Here is a 20,902-nt window from a genome sequence, read left to right as displayed (position 1 = left end):
TTTCGTCACGAATAAAATTGCTATAAACATTTTTCAATTGCCTTATTTTGATAATACAATGACTATAACAATGTGTTTTTTGTATGACAGCAAGTGACGGGACAAACAAGTCGTGCGTCTAGTGGTAAGCGACATGCCTGACTTCAGCAGTTGCAATGCCACTCAGAGCTTTAATTCGCAAAGACGGCGTTGTCACCGCGCCCATCACCCTGAGGGCGCGTTAGCATTATGTCGTAACGTTTTATTTATCTTTGGAGGACTGTCGCATTTAGACTGTTCTCATATCACGACTATCTGTCGTGACTGTGTCGTGGACGTTTATTTTATCGGTGAACGAGACACGACATGTCTAGCTGTTCCCAATAGATCGTGACGACAATTTATAACGATGGTTCACGACACCCTCCTTGTCGTTTGCAAGACAGAATCGTTTGAAGCTACAATTATCTGTCGTCACATTTTTATCGTGACTTTTTATTTATCGTCTGATGACTGCTGTTCTAGCCTTTGTAACGACGGTCTGTCGTCGTAACGTCAAAAAAGTTCGCGTTGTTCTGTGTGAACAACTTCAATTAAATATACAAGCCACGATACCTTAAACTTCACGACTATCTGTCGTCACGATATAATGGAAACGCGCCCTGAGACCAAAGTTGATAAGTCCAATGTGCCTCTAATTTCTCCAGCACCCTTGGGCTCAACTCACAGTGGCGCAGTGTCGAAGCGTCGCGTCGCGTCCTGTGTTTTGTCGCGCGACGAAGCACGCGTTAGCGTGCCCAGATCACAGTGTGCTCGGCGTCTGACACCTCACTGCGCGCAAGGAACTTGATGAACTGGATTTTAACAAAGCATAGATGCGCGAAGGCGCGCGTCGTCGCGCTTCGACGTGCGTTTCCATATTTGCATAACAAAAATTTGTACTTTAACAATTGGAAAATGGAGATGAATATGCTATAGGCGAAAAAAATTACGCGTCGCGACGCTTCGACTCTGCGCCAGTGTGAGTTGAGCCTTGGAAAGCGTGACGCAGTTGTGGTCACAGTACTGTTTTGCGGCAGAAATAGGTAAGGTGGCAGTACTACCCTGGACAAACTCTTTCACAAGGAACGCTATTGCTCCTAAATATTAAGTATTTTAATTACTGCATAATTCCCTTATTATTCTGAACTTTTCCTTCCTTTAAGAATACCATAATTATTAAACGTTTCGCTATACATTCTGCTGGTTTCTCTTTAGCACTTAATAGTCTGCAAGTGAACATCGAAATAGAAGTATAATGCAATATATTACAAAAAAATATTAAAATAAAATTTTTTATCACAAAAACACAAAAACGGAAACAAATACGAAACAATTAAAACATAAATAAATACATAAATGTATTATATAATCTACAATCGCTACCATTTATCTAAGAATGGTCACACACGGCGATTTTTAGCAACGATGCAAACGCGCGACTGCATCGATACAAACGCGCGATTGCATAGATGCAATCGCCTATAAATCTCAAGTGTAGCGATGCAATTGCGAGTTTGTATCGAAGAAGTCGCGCGCTTGCATCGTATTTGCATCGCTGCATAAAATCGCGCGCAAGTTTAAAGGTAGACGATTAGCTACTGCATCGCGTTTGAATCGCGTTTGCATCGCTGCTTAAAGACACCGTGTGTAACCGCTCCAAGTTGTAATATAACGTACAAGATATGCTACTACGAAGTAAATTTAGATGGCTTCAGAATTCCCTTATTATCTACTACACTCAAAGGAATGTATTCGCTACCAGCACCAACAAAGTACCATTTCATACAATAATTATAATTTGTAGTTCACCAAATGTACATAAGTATATTCCATTTTCATACGACCTATACCCAATAATAAGACGTATGCAAAGTGATAATTCAATTATATTGTATCCGAAGGTTGATCCCACTCATTACTATGAACAACTTTTACGTATGGACTCTTCCAAACCCCGAAAAAAAGAGTTGTTCCATGCTAAACTACTAATTTTCACTCAATCAAAATAAATAGAGCGACCACATATCAACCAAATTGATCCTCCGCGGTAAAAGTTGTTCATATTAATGGGTGAAATCACCTTCAGGTGTAACACATTTAGGTTAACATCCTGTATATCATAAGACATATTATATGTATTAACATTATAGTGTGACCATACTGTGACCATGACCTCTAATAAGGTGCAACGCGGACCTGCCGCAAAGTCCGCGATCTAGTAATTCGAGCCCAAATCTTTGCAAACTTGAGTATGCATTCAGTGCACTGTTATTTTCTAGGAATGAAACTTAATTCATAAATGTTTTGAACTGAATTAATAAATTTGTGAAATCTAGTATTAATGATTTATCGGCTAAAAGGACGTTTAATATTCCGTATTTTGAGGATAATTTGTTGTACGTAGTGTTTATGTATTAGATAAGTACTCTAGTGTAATAGTACAACGCACCCGTTTAAAATAACCTAGTATTAGTAAGACGTCTTAAAAACGAAGTGATATGCCATAATAACGGTAACAAGTCGATCGCAGTACAGTTGTCTTTGATAAATACTGGGAGAGACTGCGGTAAATTTTCCTAAATACGGATATATACCACTTTCTTTCTGGAAAACTTCTTTGGCAAATAGGATTTTTTTTAAACAAACCAGATGTGCCCGAAACGTTGATGATAATAATTATAATGAACACACTCAACATAGCCCCGCACTAGGGAAACCTCGTGTCGCGGGTGCCATGGACAAACACATAGACAACCACAAATTACACCCAAACTCAAGAGAGCAATAAATGTAGGCCATACAAATATTTCTCCCGGCCTGGGAATCGAACCTGAGACCTCTGCGTGACAGTCCGGCATGGTAACCGCTGGGCCACGGAGGGAGTTGGTTTGTTACAATAAAACAGTGTATGTAGAAAAACGACCGTAAAGTTTGTGGAATTACATCGATTTGCCAAATTGAAATCGGTTAGTGGAAAGTGGGTGAAATTTATTAAATCTGACTCTCCAAGTTTTACTTACAGAGGTGGAATACTTTTTTCAAATTTCAATGGGACCACTGAGGTACCCCCTCGCTAACAAAAAGAATCCACTCGAAATCGACCCACTAATTTGGGGATTATCGCGTAATAATAAAAAAAAACAGTCGAATTGAGCAACTTCTTTATTTTTAAAGTCGATTAAAAAACATATATTCGCGATTTAGACCCGAAAAAATAGTTTCATTTCCTATGTGTAACAAACGCAAAAACTTTGTTCTTTTACACAGAACTCTTTGGTAACATTGTGAATAAACGTGAGTATCTTTAATAAAAAAAAAAAAAAAGATATATAGTTGGTCTAGACACAACTGGAACGGGCACCTAATTGCAATGTATAACTGTACAGTGTTCTTTATTCTTATTTACGAAATAGATTAGGACAACAAGACAAATATAATAATCTGGAATAGTTCTTTATAATGCTTGTGTTTCTAAGTACTAATTACAAATGTAGAAAATGCTCGTTAACTATGCTTTATTTGTTTAAAGCGAGCTTTGGTTTTGAAACAAAAGTCAGATTCACGCAGGGTCACTAGCTCGAATAATTTATAATATTTGGAGTTATTTATATTGTTTATCGAGTAATTACCGATTCTTATTTATTTTAATAATTATCACTTTGTGGAATTACATCTATTTGCCGAATTTTATTGAAATCGTTAATGGGAAGTGGGTGAAACCCAATAAAACAGATTCACCCTCTAATTTGCTACCCATAGAAATGGAATATTTCTTCAAATTTAAATGGGCAAACTGCTGAGATATCCCCTTTCCAATAAAAAATAATTATCGAAATCGGTTAGAAATGTCGGAGTATAATAGCGTAACACACACACAAATAATACAGTCGAATTGACAACCTCATCCTTTTTTTGAAGTCGGTTAAAAATATTCACATTTTTGTAAAGAGCATTGTCCTAGGTGATAAATAAAAAAGGGATATGCAATGTCTGTTACTTTTCCTCGTAATTCGAGTACATATATGGTGTATTTTCGGTTAGCACCCTGCGTCGTTCCGGCGGAAGCAAATATGTATCTCACAATTAAAAATTACAGCGTTGGACTTGCCATTAATTGTTCCCAATTACTTGGTTGCCAACGGGGTGTTTCATATATAAGCAGGTGCCTGCAACTGTTCGGCATTCCACTTTCGACCGCGACCGCGCGAACACCGCTTAGGCGAAAATTTCATAGGCGAGTACTGGAAGTACCAGCAGCGCCTGCGTTAGTTCGTTTGAGATCTCCGAAACTTAGAATATACATAATCATGCAGTCCCTGGTGAGTGACATTTTGTTTTATTTTGAGTGAAGTTTTGTTACACAGTTCGAAAAAGACACGTGTGTGTAGCAATTATATAATTGACTACCTTAGCTGAAAATATTTTTTCATATTTCTAGTATATATGTTATCAAAATTGTATGCAGATATAATCTTCGTACACAACAAAACACTAAAGAATATTTTGCATTTGTAAGTAGCAGTAGTAAGTAATTTCTCGTCCTTCCGGACAGGCTAAGGTATCTAATAGACTATACCGCCAGATCTTAGATTTTATTTTTTTTTCAATACTTTCATTTTCTGACATTTTTCGCGGGAAATCATTAAGTATATCCTTGCGGTGGGAATTTTGAAATAAAGTACTCCTGAGAAACTTTAAAAAAAATTTCGTAACCTGGGTTACTGTTACTGGAATACTGGATAAAATGGATTCAAGTCCATTAGTTGAAATATTAAAGATAAAAAACAAAAAATGATAAAAATATATCTTGCCATGTTGTTGCTTTTCAGTTTCAATGACTGAATTTGTCAAGCATAATTAATTATTTGTTCATTTTAATGTAAATATTTTCACAGTACATCAACTATGATTACACGTATAAAAAAATTATCTTATTCAATGTAAAATAATATATTTCATACCATTTTTCCTAAAAACAGTTCAGTATTATGTCACATATGAGGGGTCCGATTCGGTAACTAGGTAAAATTAATTTAAAAAAACGAACAATCTAATTCGGTTTAGATCTATTCTTCTACTCATACTTATTACTTACATGGGATACTCTAGTATATATATAAATTTAAAAAAAGTAAATAGACGGTTCAATCGAAGAAAAGTGTGTATCGCTGTTTGCGATGCTCACGTATTCTTATGCGTTGTTTATTAAAATCTAAGCTTTTACCTGAAACAAAGCAATGCTGCTTTACGGTGGAACTAGGTAGATTTCGCAGGTAACTCTATCTATCACCGATTTGTTAATTGGGGTACTTGAGAAGTACATTTTGTTTTTCATTGGGAGTGAGATTTAGTAGAGCTCGTCCAGGCAAGTACTATCTTACGTATTTCTGCCGCCAAGCAGTAACGTGAGCATTACTGCGTTACCGTTTTGCAGGGTAAGAGTGCTGGCGAAATCACAGGCACATGAGACTTGTCAACTTATGTCTCAGGGTGACGAACGCAAGGCAGTACACCTCAGATCTTTGTGATTTAAAGAACTGAATGGCACTCCAGCTGTTATGGACAGGCGTGTCGGTTACCAGCAGGCGCACGACTTGCTGGTCCCGTCATAGAAACTTCCTAACTTTGTGACATATTTTAACTCAACTAGGCATCCTTAGGCAAGTTTGAGTGCGTAACTAAACAATTTGCGCGTTACGTCTACTTTCTCCATAACGGCTTAATAACTAGTTATCCGCTAGAATTTTAATTATCATAGTACTAATTGGCGTTAAATAATACTAATCAAGTAAAACTGTTACCCATCAATCACCAGATTACATGATCAATTGAAATACCTGTTACCGTCTTCGAAATCAATCCATTTTTCAATACATTTATGTAGATATCCTGGAGTATTTAGATTACACAATGATTGGTTTTAAGTTATAATGATGTAACTAGCTCCAAAAACACTACTTTTAAATTGTTTACAAAAACACTCTTTTTGTCTAGGGCTTAAATAAAATACCTAATTCGTTCAGAATCTATGGTATTTTCCCTTCTAGGCCTTTCGGCTAAGATCCAAGTGTAATTTAAGGTACTTCATATTCATCTGTTTCCCGGAAGGATATAGTTAGTATTAAATTTGTTATTGTAAATCTAATACTAAAGTTTCTCTCAGTAAAATTGTGTTTATGTCACGACCTGGACCTACTAGAGTCCACTATTACAAGAATCCAATAGTGATTGCCACGTGGTTGTCACCGCTATTGATTTTTGCATGGCATTGGTTTTGCATTACAAATAAAAAGATACCTGTAGGTACATATTTGTACATGTAACCAAGTACGTCGTGACAATTCACTTCGGATTTGTATTGCATCAAAAATAACCAATAACAAATTCTAATAAATTCAGTACCGCCCCGTACATAATTCGTTTATGTCTCAATAAATTATTCGAGCATTAAACTCTAATCTAACACGTAGAATATTGTGTCAAGGTCCCTTAGACAATGTACTGATGCATATGCATCCGGTCTAGCGCCTACAATTTTAGAAGGTAATTAATTCCGCTTTTGCCTAATCTCTACAATACTCATAAATCTATTATCGGCTCTAAAAAGCGCCTAACAACTTGGCATTGAATATTCGGTGCAATATTCTAAAAAAAAACAATTACAAGTAATTGCCCAATCACAGGAGGCATTGTTTTCGCGCCTAAACAGCTGTCATTCTTCGTTGGGTGGGCGTGATGCGTGCGCATCGCGATTCTTTTTTGTAATACTGTGGGCGGTAGTATTTACGCTCAAAATGTTAGAATTTGTTATTCCTTTGTAATCATTATTAATTCTAGTCAAATTTTTACTTATTGATTTTGTAAATGATAAATACATAATGCAGTTTAAAGTAAATAATTTTCTAACGTCTTTCCTCTGATAAATTATGTTCAACGTCAACTTTGTTCGCATTTAAAATAAGTAACGCTTGAGTTTTAAACTGGACTTACTGAAACCTACCTACCAAGCGCAAGTAGTGGTTTATACTATCACCAAAAACAACAAAACATGAATTGCACGTAGACAATGCAATTTCACGATCGCGCTGTATGGAAAATATTAGCAATAATAACGGAGCATGACCTAGAGCAATAACTGGCAACTTACTAGCAATAAAGCGTGACGTTCCTTTTTCAAATTTCGATTTCTTTTTATTGGAAAATGTTACTTGCGATACCGTAACTTAGTGGCGTGACATAAAAGTGTAAGTTGGAATTTATTGAGGAAAAATTTGGAAGAAATTCTCATATATTTAATAGCAAAAAGTGAATCTGATCATGCTCCACTAGGTCTACGATTTTAGTCCATTTTGGAAGAGCAAAACAGAAACAAACAGGGAACTGTGAAAAAAAGTATGATACAAATTTTTTGCAGCCACTTACCTAAATTTCTAATTATGTTATCAGAAGAATCAAGGCCTTCATAAACGCATAAATTTGACAAAAAAAAAATAGCCATAACTACCTCTCTGGCCCCCGCCCGCTTCCTCTTGCCTCACGCGACGCCAAATGCAATAGCCGGTTGTGCACCAGTTCGCCGAATGATAATTCCGATCTATTGCAAAATGGCTTTTTGCAACTTGCAAAACACCGATATGAGGCCCACGCCCACAAATTACTAGACAGGCTACAGACTACAAACCTCTTTGTTCAAAACCTCCTTAAATTTTCTTTAATAGGAAATATAACTCCACTTAAGTTTGAAATTTTAGCTCTGAACAAATTTAATCACGATTCTTGGTCGATTATGATGCAAGCAAGGATTGTTTGACTATTTTCTCGTCATCAAACATTTTTGTCAGCGAAATTATTTCCACTGTCGCTAATGATTAAGTCGAGTTAATAATTACGCTAATGATAATAGTGTTCAAATATTTATTTACGTGAAATTAGAGAGGTTTTGCTTATTATATTAGTACGCACAATGCAGTTTTAAATCTTAAAGCTATTATTATACAAGCATCACCTTTGTTCAAAACCCATTCACATTCTCTCATATTCTATTCGTTGTCTGATTGACCATTACCATTTATTGTAACAATCACCAATTATTGCAAACCTTTCAACACCAAAGGGCGTTCTCTATTAATCATGACTCACTTTAAACCATGATATGGACTCTCATATAAAATATATTAATATTGACCAACTGTAAGCTATTGTAATAAAGATTGGTTACGCATTTTTTTATACACAATTGCTATATTTACTTGTTCATCGTATCCATAGACTACACAGAACGAGTGCTTTATAGCACCTTTTTATAAACTAAAGTAAACGATAATAAAATTCACGTATCTAAATTGGATTTTTGATCGACGTATTGAATTTTTCTTTTTTCGAAAATTGTAGCTTTTATTGTACACGAAATAAGCATGTCAAAATGTGAATTGTTACTACAAGTTTGATGAAGAATTAGGCCACTTAAATTCGCATCAATTGCTATACAATATTCTATCAGTGGTCTTCAAATTATACCACCCATATTTTATAGAATTTATCTACAACGAAATAAAACAAAATTGAAATTCGCCTTGAGTAAATTCTCAATAATAATAGGCAATAAACAACCGCCTGTACAAACAGCGTTGCGTTTCAGACAAGTGCTACGAGATTTAGCGTATTGAGACCACTTAACCTGTTCCCAGCGAATGTTTGCTTTGTTAACTCAACGAGTGGACACTATAATTTATCTGTATCTATTTTGTAGCCGTTTGGGTAGCCTTAAAATGCCAACTCAATGTCTATAGACACGAAACAAGACATACAATTCCTTATATTAAATGTTTTTTTCCAAAATTGCACCCGCCGTTTTTCTTAGTAATAGCTGCAAAAACGGCCATAAGTTGTTCAGGGTGAGATTTCTAAAACTAAGTTTGCCTTCGTCTAGGTCTCGTCTAGAAACGAAATAAGCAAGCTTTTCGTATTTCCATGCATACGCAACGAAATTACATAAAACTTTCAGTATAGTTCGTAATTTCTTGCTTAAACTAAGGCAAAGTTCCTGTAGTAAATACGAAAAACTTGCTTAGCCTGTCATAATTGCTTAGTTGAAGATCAAATTCGTGTTATAAATTTCAGCCTTAGAGAGACCTATGTCCAGCAAGAGACTATTAGATTGATTTGGTGTAATACGTGATGTACTTGTCATCATATAAAAAAGTTCTATCAGTAGGTACAGTCAATACGCGCCAAACTTTGGATCTTGGACTATCTTATCGTAATAAGTTTAGAGTTCAATTTAATCTGTCCGTAGAATTAAACGAAGTTAAAAAATTCAAGCTTGCTTTACATAGGTAACAGATTGATTGTCTTTTCTAGAATCTTTTTTGTTTACAATACATATCAGAAGTTAAATAATGATAAAAAAGTAATTACTTTTTGCGAAAGAATCAAGCAAATCATTGAAACTTATTATTCGCAGAATTCTATTGTCTCCATAGAGTGATCTATAGATATCACACGTACCTTGTATTAATAGCCTATATGTTAGTTACATTGTATATACTTTGTATTATCTTGCTTGAAAATTGTAACTTGTATGAATTGCATTAGAGAACCTTGGGCACAAAAATATGTGTTTAGATTACCAATTGTAATCGGAAAATTAGTATCAAGTCACTCACTGTGGAAATACTTTACCACGTGCAGTAAATACCACATAAGTAGGGTCACACTTTTATCAATATTCTGAGTTTCTAGATTCCAATGTTCTAATTGAGAAAGTGAAAAAATAGAACATGTTGCGGGCCCCCTTAGTAAAGGCCGACTTAATAGAGAGCATGAAAATGTCTATATGACATATAAGTCCCTCGTTCCTGTTTTCCTCGGAGTCAACGTGTGCGTTGGTGCTAGTCTCGACCAAAGCTTTCAGAAATCACAAATTTAAAGAGTCTCGTACGCTAGTAGCTCTCGTACTTATAAACTGCTATTGCTTTGTTTCGGAGATTTTCTCTAAACATTTTCTGCTGCATAACATCTGCCGTCATCGTGGTTATCATTATCAACCCTTACAGCCTTATGCTTTGCACGGATTATCTGTACGGAGAAGGTTCAGACCAATTCCGTCACGCAGTTTCATTGCAAGATGATTTGAAACGTGTCCAAATGTAAATTAAAACCCGTGGTCAGGTGTCTATTTGCAAGGGCCTAAAATTCGATACTTTACTCACAACCTCTTTTGTTACGCACGCCGCAATTGGAGCAAATATCCATATTTCAATCTTACCAACTTATATATGTAGACGAGAAAATCAACTTTAAATAAATAATAAAATCACAATCTTCTGGAAAACAAACTTAAGAAATGACACACGTAAAACAGTAGCATTAGAATATTACACACGCAAAAGAGGCTTTAGGATTTCAATTTAGAGTGTTAATTGTTAATTTACAATTTACAATGTTATTAAAAAGCCAAATCGACACTTTCGACACTATAAGGTATCGACTACATTAACAATGTTGTATCAAGATAAGACAGTCGATAATTTGCTAATGTTTCGATAACGTTACGATTTATGCCTGTAATATTATAACTATGGGTGTGGATTTAGGCGTTGTTCGTATTATGAAATATATATAATATATATTGAAAATTGTGATTGAATTTTATACTTATTCAATAAGAACTTGCTTTTTTCACATAAAATTCATAAAAAATCATAATAACTACATGAAATATATATACGTTCTTCTATTTAAACATAACAAGTTATCGACTAATTTTGTCCGTAGAAACTTTTTAAAGTTATTTGAAGAACTAGAACTCTGCTGAAAAGTTTGCAAAAAACCACACCTGCAAAATGTCAACTTTTCTCACCTAGTTTTTACACCTAGCTGCAAATGTAGGAATTAATATGGCATATTATGTAAACTTATTACAGATGTAAAATAAGTCCTAAAATAGACTTATGACTTTCAATTCGCACTATACATATAAAAGTTTTTCATCACATTTGTTCAGCAATGTTTAAATTTGTTTTTATTAAAAATTTTACTTACGTGGGCTTTGCATCATTAACGTAACTAATGTGTTGGTATATAAGCAAACAATATACGTTCTTGCATTGTTCATAAGACAATACACGGAAATCAGATAGGAAGGAAGATTACGAACCTTACACCTTATGCGGATATAATTCATGGATGATTTAATGTATCCTAGTATATTATTAGTGTTTGACACCTTTTTATAATTTGGAATGTATCGATTGTCCTTTGTTAATTGAAGGGCTGTTTTTAAAGATTTTTGATATATAATAAATGTAGTGTATATATGTGTTTAATATATGATTTTTGTTCATTTAGGTTGTACCTGAGTGTCCTTACGTACCTTATTTTTTATCATGTGTCTTTGTTGCGTGTTAATTTGTCAACCAGAATATTCAAATCGTGCAATAGTGGTATGGTAAAAATACATACAATATATTTTCCATAATATAATAAATTAACAACCTGGTGTGAACGACATAAGATACTTTTTCATTGAGACCGTGTCCCACCGTAAGTACTTATATCTAGATTTAAAAAATATATTTGCTCCACATCTTAATCATATACCTAGTCTAAAGAGTTAACTATGCTTTACGAAAAATTATTTAACTCGACTTCCGCGTTTATCTACTAAGAATTAGCTTTGCTCTAGAATTCTAGACTTCTGGAATAACGAGTTCTATTTAAAGGTTTCCTGGCGCAGTTTATCTTTCATCTGGCGGTGCGTGCAACTATGCCCCGCCCTCAGACGTTTGGCAACTAACTCCTTGTTTATTATGACACCCAAGTACTTTACCATTACTAAATTGCTTATTAGTTACTTTAACTAACCAGTATTTGGTAAGAATTAGTGGCAAATTACAAAAGGACTTCTATAATCGATTACCTAATTCAAAGTAGTTACAGTAAGGTTACAAATAGAACTATTTTTAAACTACTTCAAAAAAACGAGGAGGTTCTCATTCGTAATACCAGTCATATAACATAGAAGCAACAACAACATAGAATCGCCAAAGTGTTATATATGGCGCGATTAGCCCGACATTTTGAAAACCGATTTCGATGATCCCTTTTTTGGTGGAAAGGGGATTCCTTATTAGTGGTACCTACCATTTAAATTTCAAGAAAATATCCTACCTTTAAGGGTGGGAAATTAGGGGATGAGCCCGGTTTATTGAAATTCACTCACTTTCAGTTTACAATGTCTTTCCAATGAAAATAAAACAGCAAAATCTAAAAGGTTGGTTTTTATATATTTTTTTTATGTAACATCTTAAAGCAGTCGTTGAAAATACAATATAGTAGTTAAAACACATATCATGCCGTATAACAATGTTGAAATCATATTGAAGTTCAATATTTGTTTCAAACCATGTACGGTCTACTGCTGGACATGGGGTCAATAGTCAATAGCAAGGTTAGAAAATTTGCAACATATAAAATACGATTAACTAATAATGTACAACGATTGGAAGTTACGTTTTTCTAATAAAATGGCTTTGACATTATAATGATAATATAATCCGACCCAAAATTGTCGAAACCGTAAAATTAACGGCTAACAAACACTTACATTTATTGCACCATATACATTTTAACTTGAACTCCCTATTTCGCACGAAAATGTCGAAACGTCATACAAAACTGTGAATACGTACTGGAAATAAATTGTGTGAATTTGAATGAAACAAATGTAAATGTCAAAATTTGCGGTTATATATGAACCGTTTGATTGTTCTCATCTTTGTTTTAACATAATACAGGTTAATAATTCATTTAATTGGAGTTGTGATTGCTTATCACACAAATTAAGAAGTCATGCTGAAATAGTAAATAAGAAATATTCATTAGTAATTCATGCCTTTGGTATAACAAAGCCACATGTGATAATAAGTCAAAAGTGCTTTTGTCACATGAAAATCAAAAACATAATACGAACTTAATGGAACAAATTACGTAGAAATATTGTAACTCTCCCGTTTAAGCATAAAAATTTATCGACGAATTTCGTTCGCAGAATCATTAAACTTCTTTCCTGAAAAATTGTCATTTGTGAACTTATTACATCAGTTGCGATTTGTTATTTAATACGGAATACTAAAACAATCAATCAAGAACATTTTACATACAAACTAAAAGATCTGTTATTTATTTCAAATAGCAGATAAACTTTGAACCATTTACAAACAGATGCTCGAATACTTTGCAATAATAAAAACCCTACTTTACCTAACTTATTGAACTAAAATTATAACATTTTTGACAGTACAAGTTGCAATAGATTTTTTCGACTTTATTGCTTATTTTGATAGCTTTTGAACAGCGAATGAAATTTGTCGGTCTATACTGACTCCTCTATGGGAGTTAACTTAGATACTATTAGTATGTCGATCTTTTTTAAGTTTGGAATGCAAACTGACTAATTAATTAATTTTTTCGACTCTTTTCGACTTCGATTGTGTATAATATCCGTTGTCTAGCTTCGTTTAAAGACAATATGAAGGTATTCTTCTTAAATTTACTACAATAGCTTAGAGATGCTATGTACTCATTAAAAATTTAGTAGCAGTAGTAGTAGAGTTAGGGAAATACTGCCACCTTACCTATTTCTGCTGCTGCTGTTTTAAAGGGCAGGGGTACTGGTGAAATTACAGGCACATGACTTGTCAACTTATGTCTCAGGATGACACGCGCAGTGTTAGTGTTCCTCAGGTCTTTGCAACTGGACACCAGGCGCACGATTTGTTCGTCCCGTCTCTTGGTAACATAAAAAAACAATACTTGAGTATAGAAAGTAATCCCATAATTTAATAAAATCCGTCCAAGTTCGCATAGAACATGGGCACCGCTTTCCGTACTTTATGTAACACGCAATAACTTTCATTTTATACAGCAATTTTAAAGATTTAGATAGCAATAATGGCTACTGAGAAAATCAGCCGTGACCAAGAGACGGATACCGAACTCTGGCTACAAGGGTTCCTTTTCGACAGTTTTTCTTCAGAACTGAACTTAAAAAAAAAACAAAAAAATAAACAAAAGAAAGTCTTTACTATCTTTTCTGACCGACTTGAAAAAAGAAGAAGGTTTTGAATTCGTCTTTCTGTGTGTACCGATGTGAACCGATTTCAATGATCCTTTTTTGTTGGAAACGGGGTACTTCAGTAATGGTCTCATTGAAATTTGAAGAAAATATTACACCTCTAAATTAGGAGATGAATCCGTTTTATTGAATTTCAAACAGCTAAAATGGATAAGAAAACGTCTGAGGTCGGTTTTTTTAATAAAAAAGTTATACTTATCTGTTAGTCTCTTAATAGGAATATTAACACGCTAACAGGGTAATGTGCTACTCACAAACTTACGTCACAAAATATGAACTTCGTCTCTAAATAGTGATCATCAATCATGAATGGATAAATCAATCACAAAATCAATCATGCACATTCGATCGTGTTTGATTAAATTTTTGTCACCTGAATATGGCAAGATTAGTGGCTCTATAATAAAAGCGATGTGGGTGGTCTTTAGGTAAATGAAAACTTTATTTATCATTGTTGTTGTGTATGGTGTTCTTTTTTTTGCCCTCCTTCAATTAGTGAATATTGGTAGCTTTGCATACTTTTCTCAACATTGGCAAGCCTAAACATGTCGTACTCGCATTGTCATTCGTTTATGATTCCACAACTTTCCGATTTTATTTGCGGTCAACTTCTCTATTTCCAAGCAACTTATTCGTATCATATAAAATTTAAGTACTGTTAGCATTACTGCGTTCCAGTTAGAAAGGTAAGGGGGTTGGTGAAATTACAGGCACATGGGACTTGTCAACTTATGTCTGTCTGTCAATTGTGACGAGCACAGTTGCAGTGTCCGTCAGATGTTTGCGATTTAAAGGTCTGACTGGCAGTGCAACTGTCCTGAATAGGCGTGTAGCTTACCATTCGGGCGCACGAATTAGTCACTTGATATTATAAAAATAAAATATCGTTTGCAGCAAATCATATATGTCCTGTTTATTCTTGCCTCATTTATGTGACTTTTTATTGTTTGTGTTGGAGTGCTGGTGAATGGCAAATTACAATAGTTTCCAGTACTCAATTAATGGAATGATTTTATTAATTAGTAGTTTTCTGCGGGCATTTGAAAATTTCAACAGATTCATAATGTTTGTTAACGACACGGCTACATAAGAATAAATTTTGGTGAAAGTACAGGCTCGTGGGACTTGTCAACTTATGTCTCAGGGTGACGCGCAGTGGCAGTGCCCCTCAGATCTTTTCGATTTAAAGCTCTGACTGGTACTGCAATTGTTATAGACAGGCGTGTTGCTTACCATCAAGCGCACGACTAGTTCGTCCCGTCACTTGATATTATATAAAAAAAAAAGTAAACATAAGTATACATATAATCAGTAGAAGTAGAGCTCCTTGTGAGAGAGTTGGTCCAGGAAAGTACTTTGAAAAGCATAAGTGCTCGTAAACATTAGGTAGTCGTGTCAGGCATGTTGCTTGTCACCAGGTTAGTTCGTCCATCCACTTGATATAATAAAAAATATACATCAACGTACCGTTTCGGGTTTAGTGGATATAACTTTTTTTATGATACCAAGTGGTCATGAGACGAACAATTAGTGTGCCTGGTGATAACCGACACGCTTGTCCGTTACAAAGCCGCTCAGAGCTTTAAATCGCAAAGATCTGAGGAGCCCTGCCACTGGATTCATCACCCTGAGACATAAGTTGAAAAGTTCCATGTACCTGTAATTTCACTAGCACTCTTACCCTTCACAACGGCAGAATTAGGTAAGGAAAGGCAGTACTTCCCTGGACGAACTTTTTTAGCAAGAAGCTCTACTGCGATTAGTTTTAATAACAACCCCAACTAAATTACGAAAGTTAAAAAAAGACATTTTTTAGAACTCAATGGCTTATTTTCGCAATGCCCTTTAAAGTACGAATTATCGTGCAGATTGTGCTGGCGCCGTGAAATCGGCAACGTCATGCCTCATTTACTGTTCGGTCAATGTCAACGAAAAGCGACCGTTTTTCCAATTAAGTAATTATGAGACTTATGAAATTATTAACAAATCTTAAATAGTATTAAACCAAGCAAATCCAAACCAAATTAATAACGACATTTTTTTCATTTAGAAGTGTTAGAGAGATAGGTATACAATTTATTGCTCACAAACAAGACAGACAAACAACCTTTGTGGTAGAATTTTCGAGAACTTAAATATTTTCACTTTACCTTCGATGTATATTTATGAAGGTTGTAAATTTGTCAAACAGTATCTAAAATTATTTAAAAAATCAATAGAAATTAATCCACGCGCAAAAAGAAACCCAGACAGACTTGTTGTTGAAAATATACCTAAAACTACACTCTACTTAAAAAGTTAATATTGCATGTGCATGAAAATTAATAATAGACTACCAATTGAAATAAAAAATCTGACATTTAAAAGAATGACAACTGAACCGTATAAATACCGAGTTAAAAAAGAATATTATAGTGTAAATGACTACTTAGAATATAAAATTTAATTTTGCATGCTGTTGTATAATGGCTGAATAGATTAACTCAATTGTAATAACTGTAATAACCTATCAATGCAAATAAACCTTATTTCATTTCATTTCATTAGAGGAAAGTTAATCGGAGCGGGTGACGTGTGCCAATGTATAAAACAAATGGCTTGTATAAATTAAAAAAAAACCTTACGTTACAATTTATCACATTTTATTTAATAATAACGATAATTACACCTACATAAATATATTTGTATATATGTATAAATATATCTAAATAAACTTATACTTCCTAATCAATATATTATACACGTTGCAGACTAGGATCGTGTTAGAAGATATTTACGTAATTTTTGAAAATAGGGAGCGACTTAGAATGTCGGGTATAAAACGGGGGTTCGTTCCACAATTCTGCAGTCTTAATCGTAAAGGAATCTTTGTAATACTCAAGTCTTAATATTTTATTTTAAAAAATGTTTCCAGTACGTTGAATCTTACACTAAAACGACCATATTTAATTTTTGAATGACTAGATATTAACAATCATTTCATACTCTAGTCACTTGTAAAATGTCTGTGGTAAAATGCATACTTTCCTTTAGAATAAATTTATTGCACATAAACACTTACCTGTTTTTAAATGTTTCCACTTAACTTTAGTCAGTGCGCAATTGTTAGAGATATTAATAAGAAATTATTGATATATAGTACCAGTACTAGATTAGTTCCGTGGTGATACCAACTGAAATGACACCCTTTTTTGTTACAATTCAAACGACGATGTCGATAACGTCAAAATCATCAAGATAGTTTGGTTCCACAGTAGGTCGATGATCTTACGTTATAAATCGAATAATAAATTATAAGTAAATAAATATTAGACAACATCACATACGTTGCTCTGATTCCAAATTAAGTAGCTAAAGCACTTGTGTTATGGAAATCAGAAACAACGACGGGACCATCCAGACCCGAGACAATATAGAAAAATTAGTTTTCTATGCTGACCCGGCCGGGGATCGAACCCTGGACCTCATTGATGGCGACACCATGAAAACCGGTGTGCAAGCCACTCGACCGCGAATGCCGTCATAATACTAAGTTCAATCTTCTTTAGGTGAATTAAAAATTCGAGTATAAAGTTTTTAGCCCTATTTTGTGCAAAGCAGTTCTTTTTTAATTTTAGTCAAGATTAGTTAACATTGACGATTTATCGCTCATTAAAGTGTGAAGACAGTGAATTATCTGCACTTTACTAGTACTTATCTTAATTTTGGTAATTTCTACTTTATAAAACTCGATATGAAAAGCAAAGTTATTAAGCAATTTTACTCTTCTTTTCCAGATTATCTTAGCAGCGTCCCTATGCTTGGCTAAGGCGTCGTATTATGCAGGCCCGCCAGCTCACATCCAGCTCAGTCCAGATGGCAAATACGTGCTTGATACTCCTGAGGTAGCTCACGCTAAGGCGGCTCACTACGCGGCTCATGCGCAGGCGTCGACGCACCACGGCGCGTGGGCGCCCGCACTTGGCGGCGCGTGGGCTGGCGGACCCGCGGGTTATGCTGCTGGACATTATGGCGCACCTGCTGCTGGTTAGTTCTAATCACAATTTAAAATTTACACGATTTGATCGAAATACGAGAACTTTTTTAATAATTTCTAGTTTATTAGTATATGTAATATAATACTATAATATAATCCCGTTACTCGGTCACACTACTCCAACCGCCGCCTTCTAGGACCAATCCTAAGTATCACTCCGCTATCGCTAGGTTGTCAAGAACTTTTAACGCACTTGATCAAACAATAGATGTGTTCATCGATTCGTTCCATGTTTTTAAATCTAAAATTTGAAGGAATCCATTTGGGCGTAACTCAGAATGTTTATTTTTCTTTACTTAATATTAATTAAAATATTTTTGAATTCTGCCCCCTGTTATAGCTAAAATTTTCTTTTTGTTTTGTTTGCATGTTGTGGCGTCTACATACATTTTTAAGTCTTCGTTATTCCCTAGATTTATTGTATCTACCACTGGCAGTCCTTAAATAAATAAAGTCACATGATGTCATGACGTATTATGTCAAAAGTGCTTTAATAACATGAAAGTCATAAAAATAATACGGAGTACATGACACAAATTACGTAAATGTGAAATTTTACAACTTTCCTAATTAATCATTATAAAATTATATACTAACTTGATTCGTAGAATTTTTTAAATTCGGCCCTGAAAAGTTGTCATTTTGCAGATGTGACTTTATTACACTTATTAAACTCCTTATTATAACTAAAGTTCACGATCTAATCGACATTTTTAACGAACTAGGCCATTAAAATATCTGGGATCACCAACACGCACGCACTCATAGCACTAGGGAAACCCTATATCAAACGTGCCATGGATACACACATAGACAACCACAAATACACCCAAACTCACGAGAGAAATAAATGTAGGCCATATAAATGTTTCTACCGGCCCGGGAATCGAACACGTCACCTCTGCGTGGCAGTCCAGTATCGTAACCGTTCGGCCACAGAGGCAGTTATAATTTATTGACATTTTTTAGGTGACTATAAAACTTTAGGTGCCAATAACCCGAAAATTACCGAAGTGCAAATGCGTTAGTTATTACAAGAAGGGCAGTATGCCAAGGGTGAGAAATAACAAACTGCTTGTTGATGAATGAGAGTGAAGAATCACTACTTATCCACTGTTCTATCTATTTGATAGATATTATAATACGAAATAATATGTATTTATCTGTCTAATAGTCTGTAGTCATTTAATATTTTTGCTATTGTTTTTTTTTATTATTATTTTATTACATAATTTAATTTTGTTTTCTTGTGTGCGTAAACCCGTTTTTGTAATTATTGTGTCCTTTATGTTGGTCTGCAGGAAGAAATTTCTTAATAAGCTGTACCTTTTGTTTTTGTTTTCCATTTTACTAAATGTGATTTGAGTTTTCCTGTACAATAAATTATTAAATAATATAAATGTAAAACCTGATGATTTTTTTCCCAATAACAGGTCTTCACAAATACGGTCCCGCACCTCTAGCGCACGACGGACGCGTCGTGGACACCCCTGAGGTAGCTCACCTGAAGGCCGCGCACTTGCAAGCGCACGCGGCGGCTTCCCACGGTGGACACGCGATCGCGCCGCTCGGCTACGCGCATGGTCCTGCGCCAATTGCGCACGGTCTTGGTTACGCTGGCGGTTACGCCGGTGGATACGGAAAATGGACCGGTCCTCCGGTTAGTATATCTACGTCTACTTCAGCTTATAACAGTATAAAACAAGGTCGTCTCAAAAATGAGCTGACTAAACTAATACTAGTTTAATAAAATGTTGGAAAATTGGTGCATAGACAATTCCCAGGAAGCACAGAGCTGGCTAAGCGAGGATAATGAACTTTATAGGCACCGTGGGGCTCCTTTCGTGCACTCCCCTAAAAATAATAAAGTCTAAGAAGATCTTAGTTGTTGTAGAGCTCTTCTTTCCTTTTTTCTTCTCATTACCGACCAAGGCTCTAATGAGAAGTAAAAAGTTCTGCGGGTTTTATTTGGGGCATTATAGTCAAGTTAGCCTGCATGCAATCTTACCATTTACATGCAAGTGTGATGAAAAACATTATATGTTTCACGGGCGGTACAGGAATTACGAACTTCGACTCCGAAATAGTCTCTAGTAGATGTATTTCGGAGTAATCTAATAGAGTCTCGTTACTGCCTTTAATACACAATGTACTAAAACAAGCTTTTTATTTACAGGCCCATATCCAACTCACCCACGACGGTCAATACGTAGTGGACACACCTGAGGTACAACACGCTCGCGCCGCCCACTTGGCTCAATACGCTCACGCCGCCGCTGCCGCCGCTGCTGCCCCAGAAGAACCTTGGGGCCATGGACCTCACGGTCATGGCTCCTGGTGAACCCTACCTCTACGACCCTACCAGTGCACTTATTTCACGTGACCCTTTTTATACAAAACACGAAAATCCAAAAAAAATCTTGTATATATAAAGTTGAATGTCTGTAAGCTAGCAAACTGCCACTCTTGTAGAGCGAACATGAAAATGTGTAATAAAAAAAATCTAATAATTTTTAAACTTTGCTGTTTTTCTTTACCCATATACTTACTCAATTAGTACATTGCTGTTGAACAGGACTTCAATGTAAACGAGTTCAATGTAGTTGCGATAAGGGAATAACAATAATCTCAGTACAGAGAAAAAACCGACCTCAAAATCATTCATCCCCTAGTGTGCCACCCTTAGAGGTGGAATATTTTCTTTAAAT

General features: G+C 35.1%; 1 protein-coding gene across 1 annotated transcript; it reads left to right on the top strand.

Moving 5' to 3' along the window:
* Window positions 1-4,204: 4,204 nt before the first annotated feature.
* On the top strand, window positions 4,205-20,539 carry LOC113225971 (pupal cuticle protein-like). Its single transcript, XM_026458463.1, has 4 exons — window positions 4,205-4,340; window positions 17,935-18,184; window positions 19,628-19,854; window positions 20,371-20,539. The coding sequence occupies exons 1-4, from the start codon at window positions 4,329-4,331 to the stop codon at window positions 20,533-20,535; spliced, it is 654 nt and encodes a 217-aa protein (XP_026314248.1). The 5' UTR covers window positions 4,205-4,328; the 3' UTR covers window positions 20,536-20,539.
* Window positions 20,540-20,902: the final 363 nt, after the last annotated feature.

This window comes from Hyposmocoma kahamanoa, unplaced genomic scaffold (assembly GCF_003589595.1).
Source record: "Hyposmocoma kahamanoa isolate Upper Pololo Valley unplaced genomic scaffold, ASM358959v1 180, whole genome shotgun sequence".
NCBI lineage: Eukaryota > Metazoa > Arthropoda > Insecta > Lepidoptera > Cosmopterigidae > Hyposmocoma > Hyposmocoma kahamanoa.
The sequence above is the reverse complement of the archived record's forward strand: the minus strand, read 5'-3'. Positions and strand labels throughout refer to the sequence as shown.

Coding starts and splice junctions, on each gene's coding strand:
- LOC113225971 (XM_026458463.1), top strand. Junction 18,185..19,627: donor TTATGGCGCACCTGCTGCTG/GTTAGTTCTAAT, acceptor TCCCAATAACAG/GTCTTCACAAATACGGTCCC. Junction 19,855..20,370: donor GAAAATGGACCGGTCCTCCG/GTTAGTATATCT, acceptor TTTTATTTACAG/GCCCATATCCAACTCACCCA.